Below are 16560 nucleotides of genomic sequence, written 5' to 3' on the forward strand. Positions count from 1 at the left end.
AAACTTTACTCTCTACCAAAAGAGAGAGAGAGGACTTTTACAAATATGCTCACAAAGTATAAATAAACTACCAATTAACGTCCCAAACTAGGTTGAAAATGTGTAACTGGCAGCATTGTGCAAATCACTTGCCCTCTATCACAAACTCTTTAGAAGCAAAACAAAGGATCAAGACGAAGATTCAAACCATCAGCTTTACTTCATGCTCATCTGTCTCGGGTCCGTTCTGACTTTTTTTCGGTAATAAAATTGACTCTGGGAATTTAAGAATGTCAATGTTTCACTACTGTGTAATTAGTACATTAAACACACTCATTAAGTTACAAATTGCATTACAAATACCACATTCTAAATCTATCTTATGGTAATATTTCCCCTAACTGCACTAAAAATCATGTCATTAAGGAGATGAAGGGGATTCTTAATCGCTTGGTTAAGCCATGAATGCCAGAAATGTCTAGCTCAAGCTAACAAGCTCAGGTGGACATGTTTTAAGAGTTAATACTGTCTACTAAAAAAAATACTAACTAGGCGTTTCCTCACCATAAAGGATTTATTCACGAAAAAGGAAGGTTGCCACCCAATGCGTGCAGATATTCCAAGCCAGTGCAAACTTGGTCCTGTGCGCCAAGATGGAAGGGTGTTCATATCATGGAGAGGAAGGTGAGGGAAAGGGAGGGGAGGGCGATAGGGCTTTATTATAACACTGAAGCCCTTCCTGCCAGGTCCTTGAAAGTAGGGGTCTCACAGGTGGGGTTCTCACGGGTTACATCAAGCAGAATTTCCGTAAGCCCTAGCTCCTCCATGGACCCTCCCAGCTCACTGTGTTTTGTTAAAGTTCCAGTTTCTCTTTACCAACACACAAATCTCATTTTGCAGTGTAGGCATCCAGATGCTTATTTCTTCAGTCCTTCATTTAACAATCATTTGTTCCTAGTCACATATGGGCCACCAGGGGCACAGAGACACTAAAAATATGGTCCCAGGCCCCGGGGGACTGAAAACACGATTTGGTAAGCAAGATATCTTTAAAATAAAATAAACAATACAAAAAGTAGCCCAATAAAATGTACGGATGTTTTAACAGACGTACAGAGATACAGGATATAGTCCTTTGGCTGAGAACTGTGTTGCCAAATTCTCCAAGTGCGTTAAGGGAGTTATTAGGAGCTGGTTGGTGTACCCTTCGTGCTCTGGGTCCACATGAATAAAGTGCTGAGCCAGGCAGATGCCACCTAGGTTAAAGAAAAAAATTTCCAATGTTTTTTTGCAAGTAGGTGTGGCCAGGTGACTAACTTGTGGCCCGTAAAATACGGGGAACTGCCCTGTGCCTAAAGGAACCTTCTGTAAGAGAGAGCTGGACTTAAAAGTGGAAGGAAAAAAGAGAGACAGAGCTGGCTTGTGTGCTGTCCTTCCTGTAGATCTCTTCCTCTGGGGATTACAGAACAGAGGCACCCTCGATTCAAGGCCGAGGACCACGCCCCACTGCTGCGGGGCAGACGGTAGGTGTGGCCTGCGCCTCCCTGAGCCGTCAATGTACCAAACCTGAACGTTTTCACGTTAGAGTGAAGTAGGTATCTTTTTGAAGTCTCTGTTGTTTTACAGTTCCTTGTTCTCGTATGCACGGTAATCCTCTCACAGGAGCTACTCCAGGAGGAAGGTCAGTGGGCAGGGAGGATGATGGGGAAGGGCGCTGCAAACAAAGCGAAGTACGGAGAGGGACTGAGGCGTAGAATCGCTCGGTATGTCTGTAAATAGCAAGCACAAACGACTCAGTTATAGGACGAGGGACTATTACAAGGAGAAACTGAACTATCTTACAGCTTCAGGCGTTGATCCAACTTTCACCGAGGGGAAGACTCGTGCATGATGTTTACAGCTGGACCTGGGCTTGATACCTGCAAAACCACGCGCCATCTTGACCACATCTCTCAAGACTCAGCTCCTAAGATAATACATACTTGTAAAACTCTTTCAAACGCCTAAAATCCCTCCAACCATCTGAATTTTTAATTACTTGTGCTAGTCTCGATGGCGGCTTTCTGAAAGAGTATAGATGTCCCGGCCTTCTAAAAAGAACTGCGAGGTTGGCGTCTCTCTCCAAACCACGCCCCTTTCCTTTCTTGGATAGCTAATATAAACTTTACTCTCTACCAAAAGAGAGAGAGAGAGAGGACTATTACTAATATGCTCACAAATTATAAATAAACTACCAATTAACGTTCATCTTGAACGTTTCATCTTGAAACGTTTCGTCTTCCATTTCATCTTGAAAAAATTAGCCTTTCTTCTCCCTAAGTGGCAGCCAAATTGAATCAAAATATTCCATCATTTTCCAAAATTCAACAGGACAATGTTGAGAATAAAGCAGAGTCAAAAGGCTGTTCCATTTAGAATTTGTTGATGAACCTCCAAACTGTTTTCCACAGTGGCTGCACCAATCTGCATTCCCACCAACAGTGGACACGGGTTCCCTTTTCTCCACAACCTCGCCAGCACTTGTTTCTTGATTTAGTGATGATAGCCATTCTGGCAGATGTGAGGTGATATCTCATTTTGGTTTTAATTTTCATATATCTCCAAAGACACCCAAAAAACTAATTCAAAAGAACGTATGCACCCTTATGTTCATTGCAGCATTATTTACAATAGCCAAGATCTGGACACAGCCCAAGTGTCCATCTGTAGATGAGTGGATAAAACAGCTGTAGTACATTTACACAATGGAATACTATGTAGCCATTAAAGAAGAAATTTAACCTTTTGCAATAGTATATATATGCATGTGTGTGTGTGTGTGTGTGTGTGTAACACATAGACACAGGCAACAGTGTGGTGATAGCCAGATGGAAGGGAGGGGAGTAGGTGGAGGTGGGCGAAGTGGGGAACATGGGAATTGAAGAGACTTCGTTTGGGGCAGTGGGCTCAGAATGTAGTGTACAGATGAGGTTTTGCCAAGTTGTACGCTTCGAACTTGAATGGTTTTTCAAACAAGTATCACCCCAATACATTACACTTTTTAAAAAGAATCTAGCACAGTGATCTACACAAACATAATTGGCCAAGAAACGTTTGCTCTCTTTCCTGCCCTTTCACTCTCCTTTATTTCACCTCCTTGCTCACTTGTATGAGGAGTGTGGGTCCTTCAGGGATGTCATTTGGGGATTAGAAGGTTGACTAAAAAAGCAGCAGAGAAAAGACGCCTCGCTCGCCACCCCAGAACCAGTCAACGGCAGCACTGGGCAGCCCTCAGGAGGGCAAAGTGCTTCTGGTCGCAGAGCAGTTTGGGTTGCAGACACCTGAGCCAAGGGCATCCTCTTTGCAAGGCAGCTTTGTACTTCATTCTGCTTTGGGTGGTGTAAAGGGGAACTGTGTTTGTTAATGTGTGTGGAGCATAATCAATATTGGGGCATTTCATAATGAACAAAGAAACTAAAATGTTTTTTAAAGTGCATTTTAATGCCAGCCTGATAGTACCAAACACTGTTCTAGCTTCTTGGTCCCCCCTCCAAGTCTTACCTGCTGAGATGCAAAAAAACCAGCAGTGTGATCTTTGAAGATTAAATGGCAACTACAAGAAAATCATCTTCAGAGGGAGTTGAAGGGGAAGGAAACTGCCCACTCAGCTGTGTTTCTTATCAAGTCTGCCAGCTATCTTTAGAGACACCCGGCTCAACATACTCCATTTTCTCGGACTCATGTCATTTCCTGCACTTGCCAATTAATATCCTGTGGTGTTACCACTGAACCAAAAACAAAAATCTAGATTATTCCTGCCAACTAGCCTGATTGCCATTTGTTTTAAATAAAATGTATTCCTGATACGCAATGTTTGTGGTTTGCAAAGGCTTTATTTCATAGTCACATCAACCTACGGTGTAATTACTGTATCTGGCAGGAAGGGAATTTAGGATTACATTTATACAAAAAATAAGCTGGCCCGTGTCTCAGGGCTAATTAAGTGGCAGAGCTGGGATTTGAACCCTATTTCCTGTCTCTAAATCTTTCTAGTAAGCTCCATGGGCTTCCCAGAGTTCCTCTAATGGTCCTTTTATAGCTTGTGCTTTCGTGGGAAATGTAGGGGGTTTTCTTTTCTTTTTTTTTTTTGGTCAGCTGCTCCCCTGGTTGCAAGTCTCATGGGGAACCTTACATGTTAGAAGTAAAACATTCAGGCCTGAGAAGCACGGGAAAGCTCTAGAGGGGAAAAAAAACCTGGCTCTTAACTGAATTACCAAACCCTTGAGCTGAAATTTTCAGCCCTATCAGTAGCTGCTACTCACTATATTTCGAGCATCATCTATAGAATATACGTCAGGCACTGTTCTAATTAGTCTGTGTCAACCAGTGAACAAAGTTTCTGCCTTTGTGGAGCTTACACACCTAGTGAGAAACAGACAATAAACTTAAAACAATAGGTGATCAGTGCTACTAAGCACAAACGACAAAGCAGAGCAAGGTAGGAATGAGTGGGGGCACTGAGTGGGGGAGGATGTTGGAAAACAAAACAGGGTCCTCACGGTAGGCCTGAGATGACAGCTGAGCCAAGACAGAGAGGTAGCAAGCTGGCCAATGTCAACACCCTTTTTAATATTGCCTTGTTACTTTTATTCTTTGGACACCAAGCAGGAAGCAATCACCTTGCTTTTGTTGAAAGATGTGCACAACACTGAGCCCATTAGTGCAAAAATAGATGTGTTTCAACCATCCATGAGCTCGGGGTCACTCTGTGCAACTCTTAAGCGCTGAACAGCTCTAATCCAGTCATAGGACCTTGAATAAATATACTGCTGTGTTGAAAATACAACTGTCAAGACAGATGATCCGGTGCCGAACACACCCCAGAATGCCTTCCGTCATTTGTTAGTCACTGTTGACATGCATGCACACCTGCAGGATAGCGTGTCCAAATGTCATTCGACTACTTCCTGTTACTTCAAACTTTGAAAATAATCTGATTGTATAGATTTACAACATGCCCACCCATAACTGTAGAATAAGAGCAAACTATTTTTAAATGGTCCACAATTCAAGAGCAGTTAGACTGACGTTACCACTATCTTAGTTTTTGACACAGGACTCTAATGTGTGCTTTTCTCTCGGCGGTTTGTTTTTAACTATCTATCCAAATAGCTGAGAAAAGCAAGCTCTGCAGCCCAGTCATCCAGGGGATAATAGGCCACAGGCAGAGCTGACCCAACTGCAGATGAGCCAGGAGAGCCAGGTAAACAAAGCAGTGGGCGGGGAGGTGGGCCGCAGGCAAGCATCCTCAGGCTGCCCGGAAGTGACAGCGTGGACACAGTGCCACTCCAGGACAAAATGGGCCAGTGCCTGAAAATAATCAGTGGTTTGTTGCAACAAACACGAAACAAAACAAAAAAAAAGAAATGAAGGTGAATGTGTGGAGCTTGTTCAAATCCGAGTAAAATTGTATCTGAAAGAAAACACAGCTACAAATAGCTGATTACATGTCTTTATGGAGAGAGTAAAAACTGGCTGAGACCGATTTGTTGACTAGTTTATTTTCCAGAAATGATGCATTTGTTCATTGGAGCAGCTGACTCGGTGCTGTATCCACGGGCAAGTGTATGGCATGCCGCAGCCCACACGCACCGTCTCAAAATTATACCATTCCTAGTACACATTTGGTGATTAACGACACAAATACCACATGTACTTACTAAATGCAACATTTCCACAGCAACTGGCACAACTGACAATATTTCACCAAAAGGGCACAGCAACAGCCAGAGGCCTGTGCACACGCTGGGTCCGCGGTTCCCACTGGGAAGCCCCATGGCACCCCTGGAGCCGTGCCAGGAGGAGCACCTGTCTGCCCAGTCACCACTCTTCGTTAGTTAAACACCACCTGTTTGTTCTTTTGCAATCTTAATCTCTGATTTCACAATAATCTATAAAGTTTTTAAAATGCACCATACTTTATAGGGAGAAAACAATTCTGCATTGGAAAAATGGCAAACTGACATTCAACAGTGGCATTTTTTCTGGTTTTCACCCATACTGGGTTAACAGCTGTACTGGGGCAGGGGGTACCTGGAAGACACAGGCAGTGTCTGTCTCTGTCTCTGTCTCTACGGTGGGAATAAGCTTCCATTTTATACTGCGAGTGACCAGAGTATTTTCATCCATTGGGAAACTTGGAACAGTGAAATAAGGAGGCATAAGTCAACGAATCAGTATAATAGGCATAAATTGAGACTCTCTTCGGCAAACCTAGATGCATGTTTACCCCACAAATAGATTTGAATTCTTTCTCCCAAAATACATGGTAAAAGCTGGGACTCACTCATTGAACAGTAATGCTGTTATACTGATTCCACAGGGACAATGGGACTGTTTGACACATCGTTCGCGCTGCATTCCCAGAAAGAAGTATCAGGGTGTCTGGCCACCTTACACAGGGACAGGGGACCCAGATTAGTGAAGACATTCCCTGAACTGCTTTCACCCCAAGACTTGACTCGCAATGGCCAGAGGGCTCCAAGAAGCTTTAAAACTTAACTAGCAGGAAACACGGGAGTGGTGCTGAGATACTGATGTTTGGGAAGTATGACTACATCAGCCTGAAATATCCAGGCTCCCTTTGCCTCTGAACTTAGCCAAGTTGTTTGAACTTCGGGGATCTGTAACATCAGAGGCCTGGTCTAACATGCTATATAATGTCCCATTCAAGGACAATTTTCTCCAACAGAAAAACCTAGAGATGTGTCAGACTGAAGTGAAGGCCTCCTAGGGAGACAGAGGCCGTACCTCCCAGGTCCCTTTCTGGTTTGGCAGTGACCCACAATCCCTTGCGCTACAGGGGCTGCCGTGCATGTGTCGGAGGACTGGGATCTGACGCGTTCATTTCGAACACTCATCCCATCTCGTTCCTGGGCAGTGACTAAGTCTATCAGCTGCAAAATGTATTTTAATTTTCCATTTGGCTTATCAGAAGCAGCAACACCTCAGTATTTTTGTCAGGAATGACAGATGTCCATTCTCAGGGCTTTGATGTCAACAGCCAAATTCCTTAGTTTTAATGCATTAATTTGAGAGACAGGAAGAAAGGGAGAAAAGAAACATTCGTTTCATGCATTTATACATTCACTGGTTGATTTGTGTACATATCCTGACGGGTGATTGGAACCCACAACCTTGGTGTATTAGAAGGATGTGCTAACCAACTGAGCTACCTGGCCAGGGCCCTTAGAGCTTAACTTCCTTCCCCGGGTGCTTGCCGGGCTTCTTCCTTCCCTCTCCTGGCCTTTCTCAGTCAGTGCTCTGGGCACGGTTGGGCAATGGGTGGAATCCTACCCAGATCTTCAGTAGCCACCTACTTCCTTTCCAGAGACTCTAATAGACTCTATTTAGATGTGGGGACACATCTATATCCCCGCAGAGATAGACACCGCGTGGGGATATAGATGCAAGAGACTGAAGGGTCAGAGGGGGGTTTTAAAGTTCTTTAACAACGCAGTTTCTACTAATCTGTTTTTCATTATCTCATAACTTACATCCCAACTTCCTACCCACATAATGATCCCTGACTGACTAGGACTGAAATGTCAAAAGCCGCCAATCTCGTGTGACCCTAGGGGCCTTACTTAGGTGTCTCTCCTGCTTTGAACTCAAACTGACGAAGATGTCGACAGAATACGTCCCTAACTGACTTAAGGACTCAAAATGTCAGAAGACACCAAGCCTGTGTGACCCTGCAAGGCTTACGTAGGGCCTCTCCTGCTGACTGAGGTGCGGAGGGAGCATGTTTGGCTGGGACTTAGAGCAGAGCCAACTGTACAGAGTAACACCTCTCCACCTTCAGCGCGCAGCAGACTCACGAGATTGAAAACACAGGCACCTACGCCGAGACTCGGAGTGGGCTGAAGCTGGCACCAGGCTCAGACACCTGCACATGTAAGAAGCACACCCCAATTCCACCCCAAAAATTCCGATGTAGGCGGTCTACCCCCTGCCCCTCTGAAAATCACACAAAGCAGTGACCTTTGAGGGGGAATCACACACACACCACCAATGCACCAGAAACACTGCCCCATGTTCACGGTCACCTGTGGATGTAACTTCTGGTCAGTAGACGTGTGTATGTCTGACCACATATGAGCAAACATTCTAACAGTCATGCTAAACTTTCTGCTCAGAGGCTCCATCTGTCATCCATTCCAATACACACTAAACCAAGGCAACAGTCCTGAACTCATGGTGGGTTTTTAAGGTATGCAGTTACTTTATTTCCTTGGCCTGACAGTAAAAACTTCATTACACAAGAGCCTGCAGCTGACAGAATCAACACAGATTCCCCCCCACCGGAAGGACCTGTTTCACTAGCAGAGATGAACTGAAATGTTACGTCCGAATGCAATTCCTGCTCCCCACCCCCACCCGTAACCCCTACAGTGAAAAGAATCAGAATCAACAGAATCCCACACATTACTAAAAGTCATCCCCTCAAACTTTTCTAACTAGCAGCTGCAGTAAATGAAAACCCACAGAGGGAAGCAGCTGGCCATCACTTAGCATTTCTGTGCATGGGAGACTGACGGCACAGCAGCGAGGGAGGACATCCTTTGAGTCTGGAACTGGAAATGGCTGAGGCTCATTAAACTCCACGGCAGGTATGGGATAAGGGGCACCAGAGAGACAGCAGGTGAGGCAGAGATGTTCAGTACTTCATCAGTTCCAGTTAAATGCTATCAAAACTATCTTCATAATCACACATCCTTCATGCCTGGCCCCTAATTTCCTAAAGTAAGAGAGCTCTATCTAAATTTCTGTTGGATGTCTATCACCACCCCTGGGGCAGTGCTGTGACGGGCCATGTAGAGAGGAGGTGTGGAGAAGAGGTGTGACGATAGGAGAAACGGGACACAAGGTTTTCATTACAACGTGTCTCTTTTGGTCCCCAGGAATGGTCCACTAACCAGCAGTCCTAAAACATTCCCACCCTCCTCCTCTATCTAACTTGTGCAAATGTCAAAAAGAGAATCTCTGCCCAAAGGGAAGGGAAGAGCAGGAAGTTGATGCTGGTCCACAATCATCTCTGGCCCCAAGTTGCTCACTTCCTGATTCTATTAAAAAAATTACACAAAAATTCGCAGCAATGCTGTGAAATTACATCATCGCCATTCCTCAAGCAAAGCTAATCCAACAGCTCTGTTCTGACATGCTTTCTCCCTGGGCTGAGGAAGCAGCAAAAAATATCAATTGAGCAGGTGAAAATATGGTGACGGTGTGTGCGGTGTAGTGTTTCCAGATGTCTTCACCTTCTGTCTCCTCCATAGTGGGAGCCCCCCTTTCTCTCCCCCAAGTCCCACACACACCCCCTCCCCGACCCCCGGGTCCAGGTGCTCCCATCTGCTGGGCTTCCACCACTCACTTCCCATAGACACTCTCATCACTGTAGGCCACATACAGAAAATAGTCTTCCTCATGGTTGTCCTAAGGGAAGAGACAAAAGGACAGGTTAGAAACACAATCACATTCTTCATCTCCAGGACTGTGATCCTCACATAACCTCGTAAAGTAACTATAGAAGGTGTATATTAGACCACATTAAAAGGAAGAACAATGAATGTTCAGAATTGGTGGAATTCAACCCTGAGTCCACAAAAAACCTTCATGGAGAATATCATACACATAGACGTCAGGGGTATAAACAAGACCAGGACATAGTCCTTGCCTTTAAAAGCTCACTCTAGCAAGGGGGACACAGATACAACAAAACGCACATACTGAAATATATACCAACAGGGTATATATGCTATGGAATAAAAATTAGATTAGCAGTATTAGAAGTTTATTGCACTCACTACTGGAGCACAAGAAGGCAGTATCATCTTGTGTGAAATCCTTGAAGGAATAACACAGTTACACTCTTAGGTGATACAGCATTCTCAAGTCCTTTACTATACTTTTTTCATAATAGATTCTGACAATTTACCAATTAAGCCAAACAAAAATCACATAACATATTCTTTCCAGCTGAGTTTATCTTTTAAGACAATTTAAAGATTTTGCCTTATAAAGATTTTAATTATAAACTTCAGTTTATTTGGAATTTTTATAATCGAAGCCATTTTCTGCTTTCAATAAAGATAACCTCGTGTTAAAATACTCAACCAAGGCAAGAGTGAAAAAAATCATTCAAAGGGACTGAATCCAGTAGCTGTTCGCTCCTAAAGGACAAGCAGCATCTAACCTCCCGAGCTTCACACTGCCATGGGTAAGGGGATCCTGACACACGACACCTCCTGCTCCACTTCCCGGGCATGCTATCAAAAGGCACTGGAACAAGAGCTGGAGAACACCCGACCTGTCGGTATTGTTGTGACTAGGGCCATTACCTCATACAGCTGGCCCATGGTAGCACTGGTGGGAGGGATGGTGTTGTTGACAAAGAAGAATAAGGCGTCCTCAGGTCTCAGGTGGATCCTCTTCCGGATTAAGAAGTAGAACTGGCCAACTGGATGAAGGAAGGAGGTTTTAGAAACGGCAAGAAGGAAGAACACAAGGGATTAGGAGAAGGGTAAGACCCAGAAAACAATTCTCCTATACCTCATCCCTTTGAAGTACCACCTTTACATACCATGGGACAGAAACCCAGTACTGCCCTACAGCTGCAGAAATAAAGTGAAACTCAGACAAGTCTTGTATTTCCCAGCATGCCACTGAGGAGCTCGTTTCTCAGAAAACAGGCACTTCCCATGCTTTACTCAATTTAAGACCTAACGTTAGCACACCCACTCAAGGCAGAGGAGGGCTCTGAGGGAATACCATGCACACCCAGACTGAAACGCCCCATCCCTGTCTAATCTGATACGAAACACACTTCCATCTTAAGACAAACTAGCCACAGGAAGAGGTCTTCCGGACTCCAGTCATCAATCTTAGTGCCGTCACTCAATGTTGGGACAATGAGTGGAGTTTACAGCTTCTACTTTTACTGAGAAGACTGAAAAAGTTCTAGATGGTTGACACTGAAATCCAGGAACTCTGGAGCAAATACATCTAGAAAACTTTCTAGTTTCTCATGGATGCAGGGATTCTATTAAGGATCAAGGTGAAGAATGAATTATCTCCTCGGCAATTTCAAACAGCACCTATAAAATGTTAACAAAACACAGAGAAACAAACAAACAAAAACCCCAAAACAAAGAAAATGTAGCTTGAGGAAAAAACTTATTCACTTGAGAATCTCTAACGTGATCCCCGGGAGAAACTGGTCTGGATTTTCTTTTGGAATACACTGACATCACAGTGACAAAGCTCATTTTAAGTGGTTTAACTGATGGACATCTGATCTTCTCTTTCAACGTTTGCACTTCCCTGTGTCTAAGTCAAACAAGGTACTATGATGGGAAACACATAAGGGAACCGGTGATGGGGAAGAATTATGCCACCGTTTTTTGAATCGCCTAATTCTCCAGGAAACACAACTCCCTTTCTTCAACCCCCCTTCCCGAGTCTCACAACTTCATGCTCGCAAGGAGGACTGGGAATGCTTTGCCAGGGGAGGAAGGGTCAAAGGAAAGAAGAGCATTACCAGTGAGGTCAGAGGGCACTAGGTACTTCCTCTTGTCCAGATCGGGCACCCTGGCCTTAGGAGCCTTCTCCACGATCACCTGGGAGGGGGCAGACAGTAGGGAGTGAAAACTACAGAATCTAACCTCATATTTTCCCTTCCACACCCTATGATTACCCTATTTGAAGTGTGACTAGTGCCAATAACATTGTTCCATTTCTTACTCTCCCTTACCCCTGACAAGTGTATGGGAGAAATGGGCTTTCTCAGGAAGGTTATAGTTTTATGACTACAACAACAAGAGGATGGAGAGGGCATGTGATGAAAAGGAAAAAGAACCTTGATTTTAAGTAGTTATAAGTTACCTGTAAAGTATACTATAGGGTATATAATTTCTGATATTTAATGAGAGCATTAAGATTGTCTGGGCACTCACAGATGGTCCAGAGTCCCTATCAGTTTCCTTTCTTACAAATGTCATTTATTAAAGCTATGGACAACATGGTTTAAACTTGGTATTTTGTCAAAATTTTTGAGAATGGCCACAAAAAATGGTAAGGCACTTTAAGTAAAAAAAATAGTAAAATACTTCTTATAGTGTGATATTCCGCAATATAACATCAGTACAATAACCTATTGACCAAGAGTATGTTAGAATTTCAAGGGATTTTCAACATCTATAAATATTTGGTTTAGAAAGATCATATATATTTGTGTAATGAAAAGAAATGAAGCAATATAAAAATTAAAGATTTTTATGCATGTAAATTTATAAAATAGAAGACCCTTATTTAAAATATTTAAATATATTTACTTTAAATTATATCACAATATATCTAGTACTTACAGATGTATAAACTATATGTATTATATTACATATTTAAATTTTAAATATTTAAAAATCTATTATAAACCCATGAGCCTTAGATTTTTCATTTATAAAATATCATCATCCTAGATAGAGGGTATGGGAGGTATGGAAAGTTAGAGTAGCGGCTATAAATACTGGACAAGTTTCCCTGGTAGCTGTGTGATCTTCAACAGGTCACTCAACCTCTCTGAGCTTCAGCATCCCAGTGAGTAAATGATAACTTTCCAACGCGTCCTTTAGAAAGTTATGGAACTCATACGGTGAACTTGAATAATCCACAGAATTTTATGTGACATGCTCTGTACATTATACAGAAGTATCTAAACATAAGAACTGGCTTAGAGGGAGGGGTCTAAAGCTTTTAAACGTAAGTGGACCAATTAAAAGAGATACAAGTTTATGTATACAGAGAAAAAGAATACTACACTATTTAGACCAGAAGAGCGAGATAACACTTACAATTAAAACTAAAAACTGGAGTAGTGACATGTGAATCAGAAATTAAAAAGAAAAAGTAGAAAGAGCATCAGGAACAGACCCGTGAAGGTCCAACAATGAGGGTCAGGAGGCAGCACTGTAATAAATTCAAAGCTAAACTGGACATGTAGCACTGTGTCCAGCAGGAACACTGAAACCTGGAATTTCCAGCTCTGGCAAGTGCATGAAGGAATCACAACAAGGAAACATAAACAGAGCAATAAAACCAACTGCAAAGGAGAAATCCATGGCTTCGGGTGAAGGGAGGGGGTGGTAAGACTAGGTGGAAATGATGTGAAGGACAAAGGGGAGGAGTCAACCACTGGTTTACCAGAAAGTATCTGATTCAAAGAATCTCAACTCACTTACAGTGGGCCTTGGGCCAGAGGCTTTGCCTGTTGGGTTCTGTTTTTCTCATTTGCGAAATGAAATGTGGCTAATACTCCTTGGGGCTACTCACGAATTTTAAGACATAGACAACCTGTGCCTAAGAGTTTCCTGCAATGTTGCAGGCTTTCAATACACTGTAGTTATTGAGATAATTTGAAGAACACATAAAACCCTCCTCTCTCAAAGCATGAGCACACCTATCCAGGTGAGGCAGCTCTGGCGATACTGTTGGGGCTAAGCTTGAGCTCCGTGAGCAGTCAGAGGGCGGGACTGCTTTCACACCATCAGGGATCGCCAGGTCCAGCTGGAAGGAGCGCTGGAAACCATTTACTCCAACCTGTTCTGTAAACAGAACACTCCAGCGAGATTTAAGTGTCCTGCCCCAAACTGGAATCAAATCTCAGAATTCAGAGAGCACAGTTTTTGTTTCTGCGTTACAAGTAGAAAGAAGGTCACAGGCCAAGTACCTAAGGAGTAGTTGGGAGGTTTAACACTAGTTAACACTGAACTGGAGGGACAAATTCTGAGTGCTGGTCCTAAGAGTTTACACACTATACAGTTTCATAAAACATTTAACACTGAACCTAGCAGGAAGAGAAGAGGCAGAATTGCCTGAAATATTCTGGGTGAATGCAAAGGGAAATGCAATGGGCTTGATTTTAAGGAAACATAGGAATTTTAACTAGATTAAGGAACAGGTACACTTCAGAGTTAACAACTTATACAGAGCTGCTAGAACAGAGTCTCATACCACTCTGTGAACTCTCGATAGAAGCAGCAGTTTATTTCTGTTTCCAATACCTCGTAGTGTGAGCTACAAAGTATACACTTAATTCTAAAAAAATTGTACTAGAAACCGAGAAATACAGCATGAAGGACCCAAGACCAGGACTGCAATCCAAGGTCTCCAAAGACCAACCATGTGAAACCTTTAGGAAGTAACATCATTTCTCTGTGCTTCAGAATTTTCATCTGTGGAGTGGGGATTAGATGACTACAGAGAGCAACTACAGAGCACTCAGAATATGCTCGGGTACGTGGTAAATCATCAATAAAAGTTCATCGTCACGCTTACATGTTATTATCAGAAAATATAATACCACCAGAATTGGGAGAAACTTTTAAAGCAGTGGTCCAATGTTGAGAGACGAGCAAAGTAACTAGGGAAGGATCCTTTTTGTCCACAATTTTCAGAGAATAAATGGCCCTCACGTCTCTTCTTAGAGGAAAAGGGCCGCTCGGGGTTTCTGCTGCTGGCCTAAGGCCCAGATTGCTCTGGTAGCTATGAGACCAGGACAATTAGATAAGGATTGGAGAGGAGGCCCAAGAGTACCTGCTGGTAAAGAAAGCACACCATAACATCGCAATCCCTTTATCTGTAAGCAAGCGTTTATCCTAATGACCCTGCCTGAAGATGCTCTTTCAGCTCCAAAAGCCAAAGGTTATTGCTCCCTCGAACACAAAAGTCTTCTGCCTTCCAATCCTGTGGTGCAGCCTACGTGAGAGGAAAACCAGGCAAGCGGCGGGGGAGGGGTGACGGGAAAAACGCCCGGATGCATAAAGATACCCTCTCAGTTCCTCCTCAATGACTGTACGGGTTTTATTACATTAACCAGGGTCCAAAAATCCCGAGAGAAACATCTCAGGCCTTCCTAATTGTGCCCAAATACAATCTGATCAGAATAAGTAGCGGAGCGGGCTGCCCCACACTCGCCCTGGGAGCCAAGAATGAAGCAATCTGGCTGTTGCGCAGAAAACGTGACCTTGTTTTCTGGACCAGGCCTGCCTTGGGGCAACTCCCCACCCTCCCCTCCAATCTTCACAGAACTTAATAAGTAAATAAGTAAATAAAGAAATAACTGGTTTCTGAATCTTAGCCTCCCAAATCCAGTGCTTTGGTCCAATGAGGACCAAAGTCATCTTCATTACGGGAGAATCAGCTACAGCATAAACCTATGGGTGCAAACCCCAGATTATTCCCAAAATAATATTCCTGGGTCTTAAAGGGAGCAAATGTACAGAGGGCCATATTTTAAGCACCTCCCAACCCACACAGCTTCTGAATACTGCTGAGTCATTGAAACGCAGGCTTCGCTCTAAGGATGCGGTCAGCTCCAAAGATAGGTACGGGCCCGGACGATATGCGTTTTAAAAGGTCCGCAGTCAGAACGCCCATTGTACTGGTCCTCCTCGCAGTGAAAGACATCCTTGGTTAAGCAATTTGAGGGACCAGTGTTCTTCTGTGCCTTAAGGCAGCCATCACGACTCCCCCGCCTTCCCATATTCCCCTTTGCCCTCCCCCTTCCCGCTCCCCTGAAACTCACAGGGACCCTGTCCGGATATTTCTTCCGGATCTTTTCCCCTTCTTTTTTCCGATACTCAAAGGGATGGTCCTCCTTATACTGGAACTTCATGATGAACCGCAGGGTTCCTAAGATCCCCGGACGGGGCCTGCCTTCCTCGCGGATGATTGCGTCTCTCCCGTCTCGCTTCCCTCCACCAAATTTCAACGGGTATCAGAATCGCCACGGAGTTACACGCTCCCGAACCCACGCAGCTTGGCAGAGCTTTCGGAAGGGATCTCGGATCCTACTGTCTGCAGGTTGGGGGTGTCCAGGTAAAGAATTTCCGGTGGTTTTTCCCGAAAGCTGGGAACACAAAAACAACAAGGCGGTGCGTCGTTGTGGTGACGTCACGACGCCCCACCCTTCGCCCCGCCCCCAGCGTTCCGGACCTTGGGGAACCCCGGGGGCAGACACATTGTGGGTTTAGTGGGTTTAGTGGGTTCACTTCCTATCTGACCTTTTTGTCCCATAGAGTTCATTGCAAACGGAAACAGTTCTTACTTCTTATTTTATGAAAAATGGAACGTTAAAGATGGTTTTAAAACAAAACATATGTTCTAAAGATGTCCTCTTCCCTCTCCCTCGCTTTTTCTTGGTTTGGCCCCAAAACAAACTTACATGGAGAAAATCGAGATTTTTCTGGCTGCTTAGGATCTGGAATCTGGGGACAGAGGGATTGAGGGTCCAGGGGTCTCTTAGGCCAATGCAGAAATGACCGGCTCTTGCATTTTTCCCTTTGCTCCTTCCATTGCAACCGCCTGGCACTTTGGAAACAGCTGGATTCATTTGACCCTGACTCCTCCTTCACCTCGTTGGCGTCATTTTGTTCGGGTCCGCGCTGCAATTTGCTCCTAGAGCAGGAACTGAAACACAACGTTAACTCAGGAACTGGAAGAGACCTCTGTTAGGTGAAGGGCATCAGATGTAATCAAGGTCCAGAG

General features: G+C 44.0%; 1 protein-coding gene across 1 annotated transcript; it reads right to left on the bottom strand.

Annotated features, from left to right (window-relative positions):
- Nucleotides 1-8218: 8218 nt before the first annotated feature.
- GABARAPL1 (GABA type A receptor associated protein like 1) lies at nucleotides 8219-16338 on the bottom strand. The gene is made up of 5 exons (XM_037067958.1): nucleotides 16238-16338; nucleotides 15599-15922; nucleotides 11558-11636; nucleotides 10359-10477; nucleotides 8219-9453 (listed from the first exon to the last, which is right to left on the bottom strand). The coding sequence occupies exons 2-5, from the start codon at nucleotides 15686-15688 to the stop codon at nucleotides 9388-9390; spliced, it is 354 nt and encodes a 117-aa protein (XP_036923853.1). The 5' UTR covers nucleotides 15689-15922; nucleotides 16238-16338; the 3' UTR covers nucleotides 8219-9387.
- Nucleotides 16339-16560: the final 222 nt, after the last annotated feature.

This window comes from Sturnira hondurensis, unplaced genomic scaffold (genome assembly GCF_014824575.4).
Source record: "Sturnira hondurensis isolate 20B ecotype Veracruz unplaced genomic scaffold, ASM1482457v3 Scaffold0017436, whole genome shotgun sequence".
NCBI lineage: Eukaryota > Metazoa > Chordata > Mammalia > Chiroptera > Phyllostomidae > Sturnira > Sturnira hondurensis.

Excerpts from the sequence above, each read along its gene's own strand:
- GABARAPL1 (XM_037067958.1), bottom strand. The coding sequence starts at position 15,688 with ATGAAGTTCCAGTATAAGGAGGACCATCCCTTTGAGTATCGGAAAAAA. Across the intron at positions 10,478-11,557 it reads AGTGCCCTCTGACCTCACTG|TTGGCCAGTTCTACTTCTTA; the intron begins GTAATGCTCTTC and ends TCCTTCATCCAG. Across the intron at positions 9,454-10,358 it reads CCATGGGCCAGCTGTATGAG|GACAACCATGAGGAAGACTA; the intron begins GTAATGGCCCTA and ends CTCTTCCCTTAG.